Here is a 17,338-nt window from a genome sequence, read left to right as displayed (position 1 = left end):
ATGCAGCATATGTTGGTGCATGTGCATGCCAAATTTCGCATCTCTAGGACAAAGTTTAAAATTTCACATGACTCCGTGCAAAAGTAGGGAAGAGCGCGTGCACGATCCTTCCTGCCCACAAAAGAGGACTTTTTGTCCGATCTAGAACCGAGCAACGGGTCTGTACCAAAACAAAAGAACCCAAAACACGCGTCAAGGGCAAAACAGAATGCATCAAAAAACCTAAGATATGTATGTAACATTTCAGCACCCACGTAAAATATTTCCCGAATAATTTAAAAGTATGTTTTACTAGGTACATTAAATAACATATCTTGTTCACACTCAGACACCATATTATGTAGTTGATCGCATTTTATGTTATCTAAATTGATTATATCTAGTTCACAATAACACAAAAAATATTTTCAACACAAAATCTGATAAGGTTTAAGTACATAAAATTGTAAATGGAAATATTGAAAATACCTTCACTATTGAAATTCAAAATTTGTTTATTGATTTTATCAGAGAACTATATACGATACGCAATTCATAATTTTCCTTGAATGAAGTTTGGTTTGCCTGCTTATCACAAGTAGTTGTAGTTTTGCCACGTGTAATACGCTGGGTTGAAGGTCTGGTTGGTTGGTATTTGCCAAAACTCGTCAATGCTATCGCGTCCTTGTTGCGGTACTTGGGACATGACGGACCACGCCCCCTTCTCGTTTATGCAATTCGACAACATAAACCCAGTTCCGGTTCCGGTCGTGTCGGAGATATGGTCCGTCCATGAAATCACGGCGTCCCATCGTTCTATAAAAATCAAATACAAAACCAAAATTTTGGTTAGAGAAAATTGGAAAATGATTTTGATAAAATGCATATGGTAAAAATGAACAATAATTTGGGAACGTTCGTATATTACGTGATAAGAAAAACCGATTTTTAGACCACTTAACCGCCTTTATCCTACTCTTGTGAAGCATTACACGAGCAAGACAGATGACCGAAAACCCACAATTTTGCTGACGTAATATTTGAACGCTCCTTTCCCACAAGTCAAAATCACTTTATTTCTAACGACGTTTTACATAAAAACTAACTTGACTAAAACTTACGCAAGTATGATGGGCGTGTCCCCTTCGAGCAGAATGGGGTGTCGATTATCTGAGGAAGACAGAGCGGATGCGGGTGGCATGAAAACCGGGCAAATTCTTGAATTAAGGTGGGTAGCGTCGGGTACAAGACTGCCACCTGGTGGAGAGCGGTCTCAATCGAGTCCCAATCCAGAATAGGGAGTGCCTTCAAAGTCGACGTGATGACGTTCCAAAGCCCTTGAACTGTGAGTGCGCGTGGGGTGCAGATTAAATGGATATATTTCGCGCCATCGTCAATTTTAACGGTCATGTCGTCCAGGGTGAAATCCACATTTGTGAACATGCCTTCAATCGTGGCTTGGTCGGGGGCACAGCGGCCGGAGAGGCACTCGTAAATGGAGCGGTACGTGAACTGATTTCCGTTCGAGAGGAAGTAAGAGCGCGGCGTCAGAACCTGGAAACAGACAAATTGAGATTTAACGGTTACGAGAAACATCAGACTGTAAACACCCCTCCCTCTGGTCCACGGCTATTTGACGATCTGATAGAGGACAGTTAAATTTAATATATTACGTGTACAATTAAGCACAAACAAACATGACAAACAGTGATAACATTAGAATCTTTGAAAAGTCGCAATATGTAGGGTGATTGCAAACTAAGGGTTTTAAAAGTAAATTCTCACGTAAACGCTAAGTTACTCATTATTCTGCACAATTATGCATGTGGTTAGCGTTTTCGTGTTAATTAGCTAAAACCTTTATTTCCCAATCTCCCTAATGTCACTCGGCTTGTTTTGGGGCATATTTACAATGATTTAAGAACTGATTATTATCCATTGTATATTGTTTAAATTTGAAAATTTCGTACCATGCAACTACATAAATTATTTGGTAACGAGTTGAAAAAAATCGTTTTAGCTGGACAAATTTGTGTTAGCTTTTGTTGAAAATATGAGTTTCAGGTCGACAAGGTCTAACTTACCCATGCCAGATCTCGGATGGTTGCAAATCTGTAGGAAACATTGGCCGCGGCGTCGATACCTGCACCTGGACAAATTGTGGCCGTCGTTTCGATTACAGTATTACTGCAGAGGGATGCCTCCCCCCCAGTGAGACAGGCTGGAAGGAAAATACCCCCTAAAACAAGAAGTTTCTCCATCTTTGTTGGACTGGGAACAAGAGGGAATTTTAGATTGAGATCAAGCTTAAACAACTCCGGTTATAAATAGTCGGTCAAGCTGACTCAGATCAATAGTTGGGCATCAATTTTGATAAGCTACACGCGCATTTGGTACCTAAATACTTCACAGTAATGGAAGAGATTAGTCGATAAGTACAAAAAAGGTGCATGTGCAACCCTTGATATGAGTGCCGTTAATTGATCTGTATCCAGTTCACTGTCCTCTGGACATTGGCTCCTGTAATTGCTTATAAATCTCCTTGTACATTATGCAGTCTAGCCATAACAAAGTACTTGATTTTTGCTCCACAAACAAAACACTTATCATTTTGAGACCGAGTCATACTGAGAATTTATGTTCCCAGTTTCTTACATATACATAATTGTTTGAACTTGATTAAGTGTACATAAATTTAGCCCAAAAAGCGTTGTTAATTGTACCGTGTGCAAAATTTGCATTTTGGCCTTTGCACTTGGAGAACACTCGCAAATCTAAGTAGAAGAGTTACCACGTGGATGCTACATATATAAAAGCTGACACTTACCAAGTCAGGCAGGGCATTACCTGCATGCTTTGAAACCAAATGCGTACGCACAAAACCATGGAAATCATAATTTTGGCATTATTCCTCATCCTGGAGGTCACCTTTGGGGCACCGTTGGAAAATGGGAAACATATATTTCGAGATCCAAGTATGTAAGATGATAACATCTTTGTTTTATGCAAATTTAAAAATTTGATTTATATTTATGCATTTACGTAGTTGCTCCTGGCTACGTGAAATTTGGGGACATGATTTTACCCGAGAATTTCACTATGGACGGAAGAAATGCAATTCCCTACGACCAATTTAGGTGGCCCCTGGGAGAATTACCCTACGTAATTGATCCATCCGTTTGTAAGAAAGTCTCCTTTAATATTTCGCATGATATGTCTCCATTATATCTAGTTAGTACTGCACTCTTAGAAATGGGGTTACGATTATAACCAAAAAGTAAACGCATGTGACTCTACCGCCCTGCTTATAAATTTGTCATCGAGTGGTTACAATTGTCGCTGACTAATTATAAAGCTTCGCCGACTTGGTATTAAATTGTCGCCAGAGTTTAAATAAATTTTAATTTATACCCTGTTGGTGATAAATTCATAACCACGGCGGGAGAGTCATATAAATACGTTTACTTTTTGGTTATAATCGTAATCCCATTTCTAAGAGTGTATACATACTTATGTACATTATCCGTATTTTTTCTGCAGCCAGCTACACAAACTTGATAAGCCAAGCCTTTCAAGAATACCACGCAAAAACGTGCATCCGATTTGTACCCAAACAAAGTTCTCAAAGGAACTATATCAGAATCTTTGCTGGACAGGGGTGCTACTCTAATGTTGGGATGATAAATCAAGGGGAACAACCAGTTAGTCTGGGGCAAGGGTGCATGATCAAGGGAACTGTGGTTCACGAACTCGGCCACGCGATTGGGTTCTTTCACGAGCAGAACAGGTCGGACCGAGACGAAAATTTGGTCATTTACTGGGCGAATATCCAAACAGGTTTGGGATGTTTGTGTTTTAAATATTATTCACTCTTAGAAATGTGCTATATTACGGCGTTGACTTCGAGGTATTAGATTAAAATGGCTACCGTTTAGCATTAACTGAGGGTACATATATTAATTAATCACGATTAATTATTGCGATTAATTAATCGTGATTAACTGAATAAGAATTTACACTTAGGGTTAATACATAGTGGGGTCATAAGTTCCCGTGAATGCATTTCCGGTGATAAATATCAAAGTATTAGAGCTATCTGTTCGAAATTTTTATGGATTAACAAGGTATTAATATTGTTTAGAAATCATAACTTCTTTTTCAAGATTTCGTCCAAGGGCTTTTAGATAAGACATAACTCGTGAGGCCACTGCTCGATCGTGGTACGCGCCAATTTTCGTGCCAAAAGTATTTCAGACTTTTCAGCGTTGGCGAAAAATTTAATAGAAGAAATGGCCAGATATTTGTTCTACGGAAGACTGACATCCGTTTAAGTATGCAGAAGTCAATACGAAGTCATCACCATGGTGTGAATGGGAGCAAGTTGCCTGGAGAAAGGAAATCTCTGTTTTTTATCGCAAAGGGTAAAAGTTGGAGCCAAGAATTATTTTCAGAGTGTCCTAGAGCCAAACGTTAATAATCTGTACCCTGGACCCTCCGAAAATCAACATTGGACCTTTCAATAAGACTAAGCTCCTGCGCAAGGTCCAAAATTGTCCAAAACTTGCTTCAGACGAATTTTCATGACTTTTTTTATCCGTATAACGATGCTCAGCATCTGCAGACCTTCATGCTCTAAATTATGACTGGTGATCAAAATAATAGATATAGATATGCTCTAAATCTCACCCAAGTGTGCAAGGCCTGAGGTCACACTTACTTAAGATCTGGGCGCTTTTCCCACGAAATCCGCGCGTGCCGCGATCGAGCAGTTTCCGCCACGACTTATGCGTTGTGTACAAGCCCGAGGAGGAAATTGTGAAAAAGAAGTTATGATTTATAAACAATATTAATACCTTGTTCATCCACAAAAATTTCTATCAGATAGCTTTAGTACTTTGCAATCTATCACCGGAAATGCATTCACGAGAACTTATGGTTGGACTGTGTAATCCTTAATCCAAACCTAAATTAATCTGGAATTAATTTTTGATCTCGAAGAAGCCTGACTAAATTACATACAAATCCTGCAGACCATGATTAGATTAAATTGATTGCTATCACCAAACGCAACAAAATACGTAAAAAATGAGGCTAATCCTGCATCAAGAATTAATCAAGATTGATTAATTCTTACTGCGTACCCCCGAATTCAATAGCATAATGAATTAGTCTTTAACATTAATCCCAACAGCTGGAATTATTTAATTAATCCTGGTGTAATCTAATCCCGAAGAAAAATTAATCCTTGTTCAATCTTTAATCCAACAACAGAAATCATTAATCAAGTGTCTCTATGGGTCTCTAAAAATTTGATACGACATGGGAAAGCTTAAATATTGAGCTTTTACCAGCTGGTATTACTTTTCAATACCACCTTGTCATAATGTATATTAACACGGCTTGGTATTATCTTCATACCGGACTTCTAGGAGTTCAGTACGACATACGAATTAATGAATATTATCTCTTTAATTCGCAATTACAGGGATGGAGTCTCAGTTTGCTAAGCTCGCACCAAACCCGAATCTACTTATCAACCCCTTCGATTATAGCAGTGTCATGCTGTATGGAGAGACGGCTTTTTCAATGGATGGCCGTTCCAACACGATGCTTTCAAAAGCGGGGAGTAAGTTGTATGAAGTGTATGATAAACCCGCCCTGGTTGAAATTATTGGTCGTTTTCTGCAGGAAATGGTAAGCCGAATCCTGCAGAAAAAATGTGCCTAAAATTGGCCGAATTTTGTGCAGAACAAATTATGCATATCTATTTTATGCAGAATTTATTGTGCGGCGTTTATGCATAATATATTGTGGAGGGTTTATGCATAATTTATTGCGAGGGGTTTATGCAGAAAGTTTTGTGCATTATAAATCATGGGTGAATTGGCTCGCTTTTATGCATAAATTACGATTCGTGTACTACAATTAAAAGTCATATTTATTTTAACGTTTAATAAATATAATTATATAATTGCTTTAAATATTATTGATACCAGGTCCACGGCGTGCCTTGCGATACTCTTCTCGCATAAAGTCGGATAGTGACTTCGTGACTTCACGCTTCAGTGCACGTTTCTTCTTGCTCCACAATTTAGCCTCGGCTCTGGTGCAGTTATCTGGAGGATTTTCTACTCCTTCGCTTTTTAGAACACAATCTAGGAAGTTCGAAAAACAAAGATGTTTTAGTTATACTTTGGCATTCTATAGTTCCCTAAAAACTCCGTAAAAATATAATATTATGAAGATAATAAACCTCAGCACTTACTCATTATGGCGTCGCGCCTGATATTATCGATTGCCGGAAGTGAGGCAGAGTCTCTGTTGGCGTTGCATGTTTTCCCGAGCAACGAATGTGTGGAAAGCTCTTCCGTAGAAAAAAATCGACGGAAAAGATTTCGCGCCAATACTGTTGGTTGATGTGAGACCATTTTTATTGATGTCATTTCTCCAACTGTGATCTTTACACCGGTTCCAGGATAGATCTCCACCTAATAATAACTCAACAGATCATTGCATTACTCTAGAATATACATGTACAACTTAGCTAACCTCGTCCAGACCCGCTCCAGAATTACGAAGCTCTCTGTGCCTGATTTTGAGATTCTTATACTTTTGCTTCAGTGTTCGATACTTTTCTATTTATGAAATTAAAAGAGTTACATAATTATGATTAACGGCCTGCAGAAAATACGTATTACAGGTGTTAATTACCTTCGTAATCTATTGTGCTCACTTCCGGTGTAGGATTATTCTCTCCAATATTTATCTGTAGCTGTGAATTGTTCTGTACAGGCGACGTAGAACATTCAGCCACGTTGCCCAGAATTTCCCTAATATCTCGAGCCCTCTCCTCAGCCATACATGACTTTTTATTTCTCTTCAATCTGACAGCTGTATAATTTATTCAAACAATCTTTTAGAGTTACTTCGATACAATCAATTAAATATGTCAATATGTTACCCTTTGGACCGTCTTCAGCTTTCTTTGAACACGTTTGTTCAATTTCACTTGCTGCATCCTGGGCTAGTTGGTCAGCTTTCAGACTTAACGGACTAGCATCTCCTACATAAAGACAGTAATAATTAACTAATACACATTTTAGAGATAAATAGTGACAGAAAGCAATTATTGTTGACTTCCGGCTATTAAATGGCTATGTTTAGTTTAAGCACCTTAATATAACGAAACTTACCAATTGCCAATATAGTTCCAGAGTAAACTCGCTTCCCGAAACGTAGGTCGTGACTTTCTCCAATGAGGTTTTTGCTCTTGGATCTTAATGTTCCGTCAACCAAGCTCTCGCACGGGACTACCGAGTATGTTTTAGGTTCCTTAACCCATTCTACTAAGAAGCAACTCATACTTTTTCATGAAAATATCAAAAAGTTATAAAAATAGCAAAAAGCTTGGATAAAAGAGGTATTTAAATGTTAAATGCTGAATCACTAAATACACGAATAATTCCACGCCGTCCCAATTCGACTCTCCCGCTACCCAATTTCTGATGACACTGAGACTTCGCACACTTTCTTTCCTTAATAATATAAAGTTGTCAAGATGTCACAAAATACAAATTATAAAAGTTATTTCCGGTCCTCAACTTCTGAGGGTGGATTTCAAATTCCAAGCAGAACTTCTCGACGCCACATGTCCCACGTAATAGTTGTTCTTTGTCTTCTTTTTAAGTATTTTCCTCCAATTTGTTTTTGAGAAAATATTTATACACATTTTATATAGGATGCAAGGAACGCAACAAAGAGAAGTAGACCGGATCCAACATTGGATATACCACAAAATGACGACACCGATTTGAGACCCCATTGTCAAATAATGATGAATATGGCGACGAGCAAAATTTACACATTTCGGACGACGACACCGATGACTTGAGCGATACCGAATATTCATTCCAAGTGATTTTTAACAACTTTTTCCTCCGATAATAAATCAATTAACGAACTTATATTTTTTTAAGAATTCAAGATCTACTCAAGTTCCATTATTTGAAGGAGCAAAACTGACTGAGTTGGAAAGTAGTTTGATGATTATTGGATTTACACTTCGCCATCAACTATCTAAATCTGCTACGATGGACTTACTAACTTTATTGAATTTTCATTTGCCCCCTGGAAGTACTGTTCCCACGTCAAGCTATCTTCTAGAAAAGTCGCTCGGAATCGACCTCAACCTCACGGAGAAACATTATCTGTGTGAAAATTGCGAAATCAAGATAGCTTCGGTGCAAGAAATGTGATGCGCGTTATACATCAACGTACTTAAAGAAAAATTCAAAATACTTTTTCGTTTTTGATCTGAGGTCCCAAATTCAATCCCTCCTTCGACATGAGAACGTGAGACATTCAATATGTAAAGGGTTTGACAGACGAAGCGAGATAGATGTGCAAGATATTCGTGACATCATGGACGGATCAGCTTACAAAAAATTGGGATTATCTGAACAAGATATTAGCTGCTGCATAAACACAGATGGCGTAGCGATTTTTAATTCAGCAAAGTTCAGTGTGTGGCCTCTACTTATTTCTATTAATGGATTGGATTATAAGTTACGAAGACAACACATAATACTTGCGGGGATATGGTTTGGAGAAGCTAAGCCAAACTTTGACACATTTCTTGAAGTATTTGTAAATCAATGCAAAGAATTATCTGTAAATGGGATCACATGGGATTTCAATAATGTTTCTACCAACAGTAAAGTTTATTTTCCAATGTTTGCTGCAGACTCTGTTGCAAGATGTCAGATTCAATGCATCAATCAGTTTAACGGAGAATTTAGCTGTCCATGGTGCCTAATAAAAGGCGAAACATATTGGATTGACGACAGGAAGCATAAGTGGATATTTGACCCTCTTGACAAAACTCAAGTCCGAAACCATAGTCAGTTTATCAATCACCTACGTATTCTGCAGGGCGACCTTCAAAGTGGGAAAAATACAACCTCAGTTTTTGGAATCAAGTCAGCATCGCGACTGATGCTATTGCCCAAATTTGATATGGTGGAAGGATTTGTATTTGATTATATGCACACATGTTTGCTTGGAGTCGTACGGACCTTAACATGTGCCTGGCTGGACTCCAAGCGTCATGGCGAATTATACTACATTGGGAACAAGCAGGAAGAAATTAATTCGCGAATTCGACATTGTAAGTTTCCGGTGGAATGCCAGCGAGTTCTTCGAGAGCTTAAGGATGTGGCGTATTGGAAAGCTCAAGAGTGGAAATTGTGGATGATTATGGCCGTGCCATTATTAAAAGGAATTTTAAATGATTGTTACTTAAAACATTTTTCTAAATTTGCAAGGGCAATTTACATTCTGGCTCAAAATATAATTAGTGCTGTAAACTTAGAGGAATCTGCAAAATTAATTCATGATTTTTGTATTCTTATACCTAATTTGTACGACAGGTCCTTTTGTACTTACAATATTCATTTACTTTCTCACGCAGTTGATTGTGATAAACAATGGGGACCACTTTGGGCATATTCATTATTTCAGTTCGAAAATTATAACGGTGTCCTGAACAGTTATTTTTCAGGAACTACCTATATAGGTCTACAAATTGCAAAAAAGGATTACATGACTCGGTCAATTTTTTTATTGGGTTAACAATCGTTCGAACGTCATGCGCCATCCTACGATTTCTTCCATTCTCTCACTGAAAGAAAAAAATTCTACGCGAAATCTCTAAAATTGGGTTCATGCACGTTACTGGGTGCCAAGCAGTTGTACACTTTTAATTCTCAGGAAAAGAAGGAATTGTTAAAATTAGGGATTGTTTGCAATGACGGGTTTTCTTATGACTTATGCATATTGCGTGGCAACGTGTTTTCCTCAAGTAAGCGTGATACATCTGAAAGAGTGAACTCAATTGTTAAAATTGGATCTAACTTATATGTAATACATCAATTATTTGAGGTACCTAATTTTAGAGCTGCAGTTATTTTTGTTAAAAAACTCAGTACTATCCCATATAAAATGTTCTCAATATCCCATAAGGTACTGCAGGTTAATGACATTTTAAAAGCATTTGAAATCGATGTAATTGAAAATGTTAAATTTTGTACATATTATAATATAAACTCCTCGCTAAATGTTGTCATTCCTCTCCCCAATACAATAGAATGTGAATAAATTATTCCTTGATAAAATAGTCATTGAATGTTTTCAAGTTCGGCATGACCCATACATAATTATTTACTAATATGTCGTGGAAAATGTGCACAATTACAGGTACATATTTCTGCATAGCGAATTCGGCATAAATTCAATGCATAATTATTCTTATAACTTTCTGCACAAATTGGCCGGCATGATTGCTTAGTCAAATTGTGCATAACCCTGCATCTAATGTTATGCATAACTATTTATGCATAGGAGTTGTGGTTACTCCTGCAGAATTCGGCACAAAGATTTCAACCAGGGCGGTCTCTCCAACTCGGACGTCCAACGCATACGTAAAATGTACGGTTGCTAATTTAAATTGGTTACTGAATAAAATTAATTATCACCTTGGTATCGAAAGGATTAGTCGCACAAATATTTCGTTGATATTATTGATTCGTTATTAATACAAAAAACATTTTACCACATCACCTACATAATAATGACAATGTAAATACGTGGTCTTATGTGGGTGACTAACTTCAGAGAAACCGTTACATAGTGTGTGCAGTGTTGTCGCAAAACTAAAAACGCTCTTACACGTGTTCAATAGAATCAAAACCTATCCGTACAGCTTTGCTTAGCCCGAACCAGGGATTGTAAACCCATATTTATCAGTAGTTTTCTATAAAATTATGTGCCACTATTTTATACTAATTTTTGCATTAACTAGCATCAATCTTTCGTACTACTAGGCTCCAAATTCTAAAAATATTTACTATCCATTGTCTTTGACTATTTCCCAATGGGAGTCGCCTCTATTGCCCCTCTGGTTAATTTTTTTCATATTTAACTTTATATTATTTCATGAGAAAGCCGTAAGGATCTCTGGTCCAAATTTCAGCTTTCTATGTTAATTTATAAAAATCGGTATGGGTCACCCCATAGGGTCGCTCTACATAAAAATTTTACCAATTTCATGTCATATTCTTCCATTAAGACCCATAAGCAACCTCTCCACCAAATTTCAGCTCAATATGACGATTTTGAAAAATCAGTATGGGTCACCCCCTAGGGTCACTCCAGATGAAAATTTTCCCAACTTGAACTCATTTTTATCTATTACCAGCCATTAGCAACCTTTGTGCCAAATTTCAGCTTTCTACGACGATTTTGAAATTTTGGTGCATAAGACCCCACCCACTCCGATGACCCCCACCGGTCAACCACTTGACCGATTTGGCGCATCTACGAACTCGTTTCCTAACTTTGTCCAATACGCATATGGTAAAAATTTCAAGCCAATCGGTCAACTCGTTCGAGAGTTATCGAAAGACAGACGGACAGACAGACAGATAGACAGACGGACATGACAATTACATAAGCCCTGGGTCGGGCTAAAAATTAGTGTACACGTGTAACAGGGTTTTTCCTCAATGTGCCCCAAATTTTTCATATAGCCCCAAATACTGGAAAAGATCATAAAATCTCCTCATGAGGAGAGCATGCCAAGTTGGGACGAAATTAACTTATTAACAATGTTGCTATGATCTTTTCCAGTATTTGGGGCTATATGAAAATGTGCAAATGTATTGAAAATGTTTTCGTCGCCAAAGGGTAGGTTCAAAGGGGCAGGTTCCATTTACGGATTTCATTCAGTAGTAGAAGTGTCTAGGTTTTTTCGCCAAAGATTTCTCGCCCGCTTTATTTCTTATGGGGAAATCCTTGGCTAGGGCTTCTCGCCAAGGATTTCTCGCCCACTTTATTTCTTATGGGAGAAGCCACGGATTTCTCACCCACTTTATTTCTTATGGGAGAAGCCACGGATTTCTCGCCCACTCTATTTCTTATGGGAAAAAAAGACGGGTCCTCATCACACACTTCTTATGAGGAAAAAGACGGCTCCTCGCCACAAGGCCTTTATAGCATAGGTATGTATTGCAAGGATATGCTGTCTGCTTATAGTAACCAAAGTCTCAGATGTATTTTCATGTGTCGAAAAATATTGGCGGGACAACTCAAATTACCCCAAGTATCTCAAAATGCCCCAATTGTCTCAAGTTACCCCTCTATGCCATAAATTACCCCTGGTGTCTCAAATCACCCCAAATGACTAAAATTATCCCAAATCTCAAATTACCCGAACAACGTATTTCCTATGGGAAAAAATCTGTCAGATGGGTGTACATGGGTTGACAAGAAATGATGGCGGGACATTTGAGACTTTAGGTCTCAATTTATATTCTCCCAAATTATCCAAGTGTGTCAATTTACCCCCAAATGTCTCATGTTATCCCATTTGTCTCAATTTATTCAAGTATCCCAATTTATCCAAATACCTCAATTTACCCCAATTAAATATTTCAAAGCACCCCAAATATTCCAAAATACCCCGAGCCTTTTCTACGGCTCCGCCCAATGCCTCTTCCTTACAATACATTTCTTATGGGAGAACTTATTCCCATAGCGTTTAAGGATAGACACCTTTGTTATGAGACCAAGGTATATGTATGGTGTATTAAGTCATCATGTAAGGGTATGCCAGTATTTGTTATGTCCCGTCCTATGCTTTAAGTTTTATTATGTATAGAAAAGGTTGAAAAAGTGGAGTTCAACCTTTTTGTTGGTGGTAGTGTTGATACTAATAAGCAAGTTACGAGAAAAAGATTGAAAAAAGGTAGAGTGAAACGTTTCTGAAGTTAGTGGTGATACTAATGATGACGCAATTTTTCATAAACGTTTGAAATAGTACTTATGAAGGTTTATCTACAAAAATATAGCGTTATTTGTGAAAATATGATATTCACGCATGAAAAAACTTATTGCTTTAAAAACATGAAAAATTATATATGAAAATTGTTTGCAGTAATGAGATGAAATAACAGATCAGAAGTATTTATAATTAGCATTTATTGTCAAAGATTTGTTAACTAATTCTTAAAACCGTGTTTATTTATTATGCGCCGTAAATTTGACTGAGTTCTTGTCTAATGTAAACCTTTCCCATTTATTTATTATCATAAGTAAAGTTGGGATATGTAGGTGAGGCAGTGCCTAAGTACACAGCACACAAACTTTTAGAAAAATTATCTCCCTTTAACTTTATTGCGTTAAAAACAAAACACTAAAACCACTTGATTTTTAAGCTGCATTAAAAGACAATGTTGTTGGTTTGCACAAGAATTAGAAGGTTTTTGATCTTTTATTTTGAGTAACTTGGAAAGTATACAGTTGTTCATTTAGCATTGAGTAGGTTTCAACGTTTTCTTACTGGTAATCAAGCGTATGGATTATCATTTGGGAGACCTTCAGACGATCTTACGATATCAGTAAGTAATTTACGAGTCACAACCATTTCTCCATTCTTTGCCGCCTGCATAATAGACGCTATTACATTTTTCACATGTTCCCCAAACGTTAACATTTTCTCCTCTTGGGTTTGGGGGAGTTCTAGAAACTGCATCAATTTTGTTAACACATTCATCGAATCTTCATTGCTTAGCATCAATTCTACTCCATGAATATGATACTCAAAAAGTGGTTCACCCCAAAAATCTACACGGTCAGGCTTATGCAATGTCCGACACACCTTACAGCATTCACCAGAAGTTCCACTTGCCTGACTTTCTGTATCATCTTCTTCCTCTTCTTCGTCCGAAGACGCATCTGAACTTGAATCTCGACTGTCCCCTTCTCTACTACAATTTGACAGCTTGTTCCTTCTTCCACCTCGAGATCGTCTTTCTTTTTTTGCTTGGGGTTCATCATCGGAGCTAGTTTCGTTGGACTCTGATGTGTCCGCTGAGTCATCCTGGTTCGTTTCAGCATCATCAGAATTAAACAACGTCACTTTGTGAAACCCAGTTTTATGAGTACTTAAAGCCTGTTCAGAATTGAAGTGTCTGGAGCAGCGACTACATTTGTAAACCATCTTGATATCACCTCTCTAGGTCAACTGTCTGACGATAACAGCAATCTCTACTTTTATACTAATGAGAGAATGAGACGCTAATGAGAGACTTCTTCAGTCTCTAATACTTTAGGCTCAAATCTTGACTTGAGCCTAAAGTTGCACCTCGTCTCTCTCAGAAGAAGAAGTCTCTCATTAGCACCATGTTCCACTCATTCATATTTAATTATCATTCATATGCATTCATATTTAATTATCATACTTTGCAATCAAATTTTTATTTTAATTAAACCTAACCCCCAAATTAATTAGGGTTGGACTGAGTGAGGTGGAAAATCAAATCAATTGATCATATGGAGGTAGATCTTTTGAGGCAGCTCCCCATTTGCCAAAATGTGTACATATGTATACATATGTATGTTTACATATGTATACATATGTATGTGTACATATGTGTACATATGTATACATATGTATGTGTACATATGTATACATATGTGTGTGCACATATGCATACATTTGAGCGTGTACACATGTGTGCATATGTAATTACATGTGTAAACATATGAATTTACCTCAAATCATAATATCTTTCAGATGGCTTAATAATTTCGGACCAGTATAAAAGTAGAGATTGCTGTTATCGTCAGACAGTTGACCTAGAGAGGTGATATCAAGATGGTTTACAAATGTAGTCGCTGCTCCAGACACTTCAATTCTGAACAGGCTTTAAGTACTCATAAAACTGGGTTTCACAAAGTGACGTTGTTTAATTCTGATGATGCTGAAACGAACCAGGATGACTCAGCGGACACATCAGAGTCCAACGAAACTAGCTCCGATGATGAACCCCAAGCAAAAAAAGAAAGACGATCTCGAGGTGGAAGAAGGAACAAGCTGTCAAATTGTAGTAGAGAAGGGGACAGTCGAGATTCAAGTTCAGATGCGTCTTCGGACGAAGAAGAGGAAGAAGATGATACAGAAAGTCAGGCAAGTGGAACTTCTGGTGAATGCTGTAAGGTGTGTCGGACATTGCATAAGCCTGACCGTGTAGATTTTTGGGGTGAACCACTTTTTGAGTATCATATTCATGGAGTAGAATTGATGCTAAGCAATGAAGATTCGATGAATGTGTTAACAAAATTGATGCAGTTTCTAGAACTCCCCCAAACCCAAGAGGAGAAAATGTTAACGTTTGGGGAACATGTGAAAAATGTAATAGCGTCTATTATGCAGGCGGCAAAGAATGGAGAAATGGTTGTGACTCGTAAATTACTTACTGATATCGTAAGATCGTCTGAAGGTCTCCCAAATGATAATCCATACGCTTGATTACCAGTAAGAAAACGTTGAAACCTACTCAATGCTAAATGAACAACTGTATACTTTCCAAGTTACTCAAAATAAAAGATCAAAAACCTTCTAATTCTTGTGCAAACCAACAACATTGTCTTTTAATGCAGCTTAAAAATCAAGTGGTTTTAGTGTTTTGTTTTTAACGCAATAAAGTTAAAGGGAGATAATTTTTCTAAAAGTTTGTGTGCTGTGTACTTAGGCACTGCCTCACCTACATATCCCAACTTTACTTATGATAATAAATAAATGGGAAAGGTTTACATTAGACAAGAACTCAGTCAAATTTACGGCGCATAATAAATAAACACGGTTTTAAGAATTAGTTAACAAATCTTTGACAATAAATGCTAATTATAAATACTTCTGATCTGTTATTTCATCTCATTACTGCAAACAATTTTCATATATAATTTTTCATGTTTTTAAAGCAATAAGTTTTTTCATGCGTGAATATCATATTTTCACAAATAACGCTATATTTTTGTAGATAAACCTTCATAAGTACTATTTCAAACGTTTATGAAAAATTGCGTCATCATTAGTATCACCACTAACTTCAGAAACGTTTCACTCTACCTTTTTTCAATCTTTTTCTCGTAACTTGCTTATTAGTATCAACACTACCACCAACAAAAAGGTTGAACTCCACTTTTTCAACCTTTTCTATACATAATAAAACTTAAAGCATAGGACGGGACATAACAAATACTGGCATACCCTTACATGATGACTTAATACACCATACATATACCTTGGTCTCATAACAAAGGTGTCTATCCTTAAACGCTATGGGAATAAGTTCTCCCATAAGAAATGTATTGTAAGGAAGAGGCATTGGGCGGAGCCGTAGAAAAGGCTCGGGGTATTTTGGAATATTTGGGGTGCTTTGAAATATTTAATTGGGGTAAATTGAGGTATTTGGATAAATTGGGATACTTGAATAAATTGAGACAAATGGGATAACATGAGACATTTGGGGGTAAATTGACACACTTGGATAATTTGGGAGAATATAAATTGAGACCTAAAGTCTCAAATGTCCCGCCATCATTTCTTGTCAACCCATGTACACCCATCTGACAGATTTTTTCCCATAGGAAATACGTTGTTCGGGTAATTTGAGATTTGGGATAATTTTAGTCATTTGGGGTGATTTGAGACACCAGGGGTAATTTATGGCATAGAGGGGTAACTTGAGACAATTGGGGCATTTTGAGATACTTGGGGTAATTTGAGTTGTCCCGCCAATATTTTTCGACACATGAAAATACATCTGAGACTTTGGTTACTATAAGCAGACAGCATATCCTTGCAATACATACCTATGCTATAAAGGCCTTGTGGCGAGGAGCCGTCTTTTTCCTCATAAGAAGTGTGTGATGAGGACCCGTCTTTTTTTCCCATAAGAAATAGAGTGGGCGAGAAATCCGTGGCTTCTCCCATAAGAAATAAAGTGGGTGAGAAATCCGTGGCTTCTCCCATAAGAAATAAAGTGGGCGAGAAATCCTTGGCGAGAAGCCCTAGCCAAGGATTTCCCCATAAGAAATAAAGCGGGCGAGAAATCTTTGGCGAAAAAACCTAGACACTTCTACTACTCATTCATTGATCATTTATTGATAGAAAAAATTTTTTAAAATTTGAAAATTCGAAAAAATCAGAAATTTGAAATGTATTAAAAAACTGGATTATCGAGAAGACGGACAAAAATCGCTTATAGGGAGATAAGCCAATCGATGCCTTTGGGCCTGAGGAAACAAAAAGTTAATAACCCCATGCGATTTTTGTCCATCTTGGCGTTTTGGCGATTTTTCGAAAAGGTAAAATTAACATGGGCTGCTTGTGTAGACAGCAGTAAATTATTCTGTGTTCCCACGTGGCCGGGAACATTGACGAAGCATAAGTTGTGTGGTATTCTCATATCAAAGAGAAGAAAATACATGGTCAGGCAGCCACCACCAGCGAGCAGGG

At 37.5% G+C, this 17,338-nt stretch overlaps 2 protein-coding genes across 3 annotated transcripts; one reads left to right on the top strand and one right to left on the bottom strand.

Moving 5' to 3' along the window:
* Window positions 1-262: 262 nt before the first annotated feature.
* On the bottom strand, window positions 263-2,270 carry LOC110855269. Its single transcript, XM_022103687.1, has 3 exons — window positions 2,064-2,270; window positions 1,101-1,533; window positions 263-795 (listed from the first exon to the last, which is right to left on the bottom strand). The coding sequence occupies exons 1-3, from the start codon at window positions 2,238-2,240 to the stop codon at window positions 572-574; spliced, it is 834 nt and encodes a 277-aa protein (XP_021959379.1). The 5' UTR covers window positions 2,241-2,270; the 3' UTR covers window positions 263-571.
* Window positions 2,271-2,736: 466 nt separating this feature from the next.
* Window positions 2,737-6,250, top strand: LOC110855268 (astacin-like metalloprotease toxin 5). Of its 2 annotated transcripts, none has more exons than XM_022103684.2 (5): window positions 2,737-2,954; window positions 3,026-3,160; window positions 3,520-3,816; window positions 5,465-5,605; window positions 5,976-6,250. In XM_022103684.2, exons 1-5 carry the CDS (start codon window positions 2,846-2,848, stop codon window positions 6,203-6,205), a joined length of 912 nt encoding a protein of 303 aa, XP_021959376.1. In that variant the 5' UTR covers window positions 2,737-2,845; the 3' UTR covers window positions 6,206-6,250. The 2 variants fall into 2 exon arrangements, with proteins under 2 accessions (XP_021959376.1, XP_021959378.1); XM_022103686.2 differs by having other exon boundaries at window positions 2,738-2,954; window positions 5,465-5,673; window positions 5,976-6,248.
* The last annotated feature ends 11,088 nt before the right edge of the window (window positions 6,251-17,338 follow it).

This window comes from Folsomia candida, unplaced genomic scaffold (genome assembly GCF_002217175.1).
Source record: "Folsomia candida strain VU population unplaced genomic scaffold, ASM221717v1 Fcan01_Sc012, whole genome shotgun sequence".
Classification (NCBI taxonomy): Eukaryota; Metazoa; Arthropoda; class Collembola; order Entomobryomorpha; family Isotomidae; genus Folsomia; species Folsomia candida.
The sequence above is the reverse complement of the archived record's forward strand: the minus strand, read 5'-3'. Positions and strand labels throughout refer to the sequence as shown.

Bases quoted from the DNA above. Each gene is read 5' to 3' on its own strand.
- LOC110855268 (XM_022103684.2), top strand. From the start codon at position 2,846: ATGCGTACGCACAAAACCATGGAAATCATAATTTTGGCATTATTCCTC. The intron at 2,955-3,025 runs GTATGTAAGATG...GCATTTACGTAG, and splicing joins ACATATATTTCGAGATCCAA to TTGCTCCTGGCTACGTGAAA. The intron at 3,817-5,464 runs GTTTGGGATGTT...TCGCAATTACAG, and splicing joins CTGGGCGAATATCCAAACAG to GGATGGAGTCTCAGTTTGCT.
- LOC110855269 (XM_022103687.1), bottom strand. From the start codon at position 2,240: ATGGAGAAACTTCTTGTTTTAGGGGGTATTTTCCTTCCAGCCTGTCTC. The intron at 1,534-2,063 runs GTAAGTTAGACC...GTCTGTTTCCAG, and splicing joins CCATCCGAGATCTGGCATGG to GTTCTGACGCCGCGCTCTTA. The intron at 796-1,100 runs GTAAGTTTTAGT...TGATTTTTATAG, and splicing joins GACACGCCCATCATACTTGC to AACGATGGGACGCCGTGATT.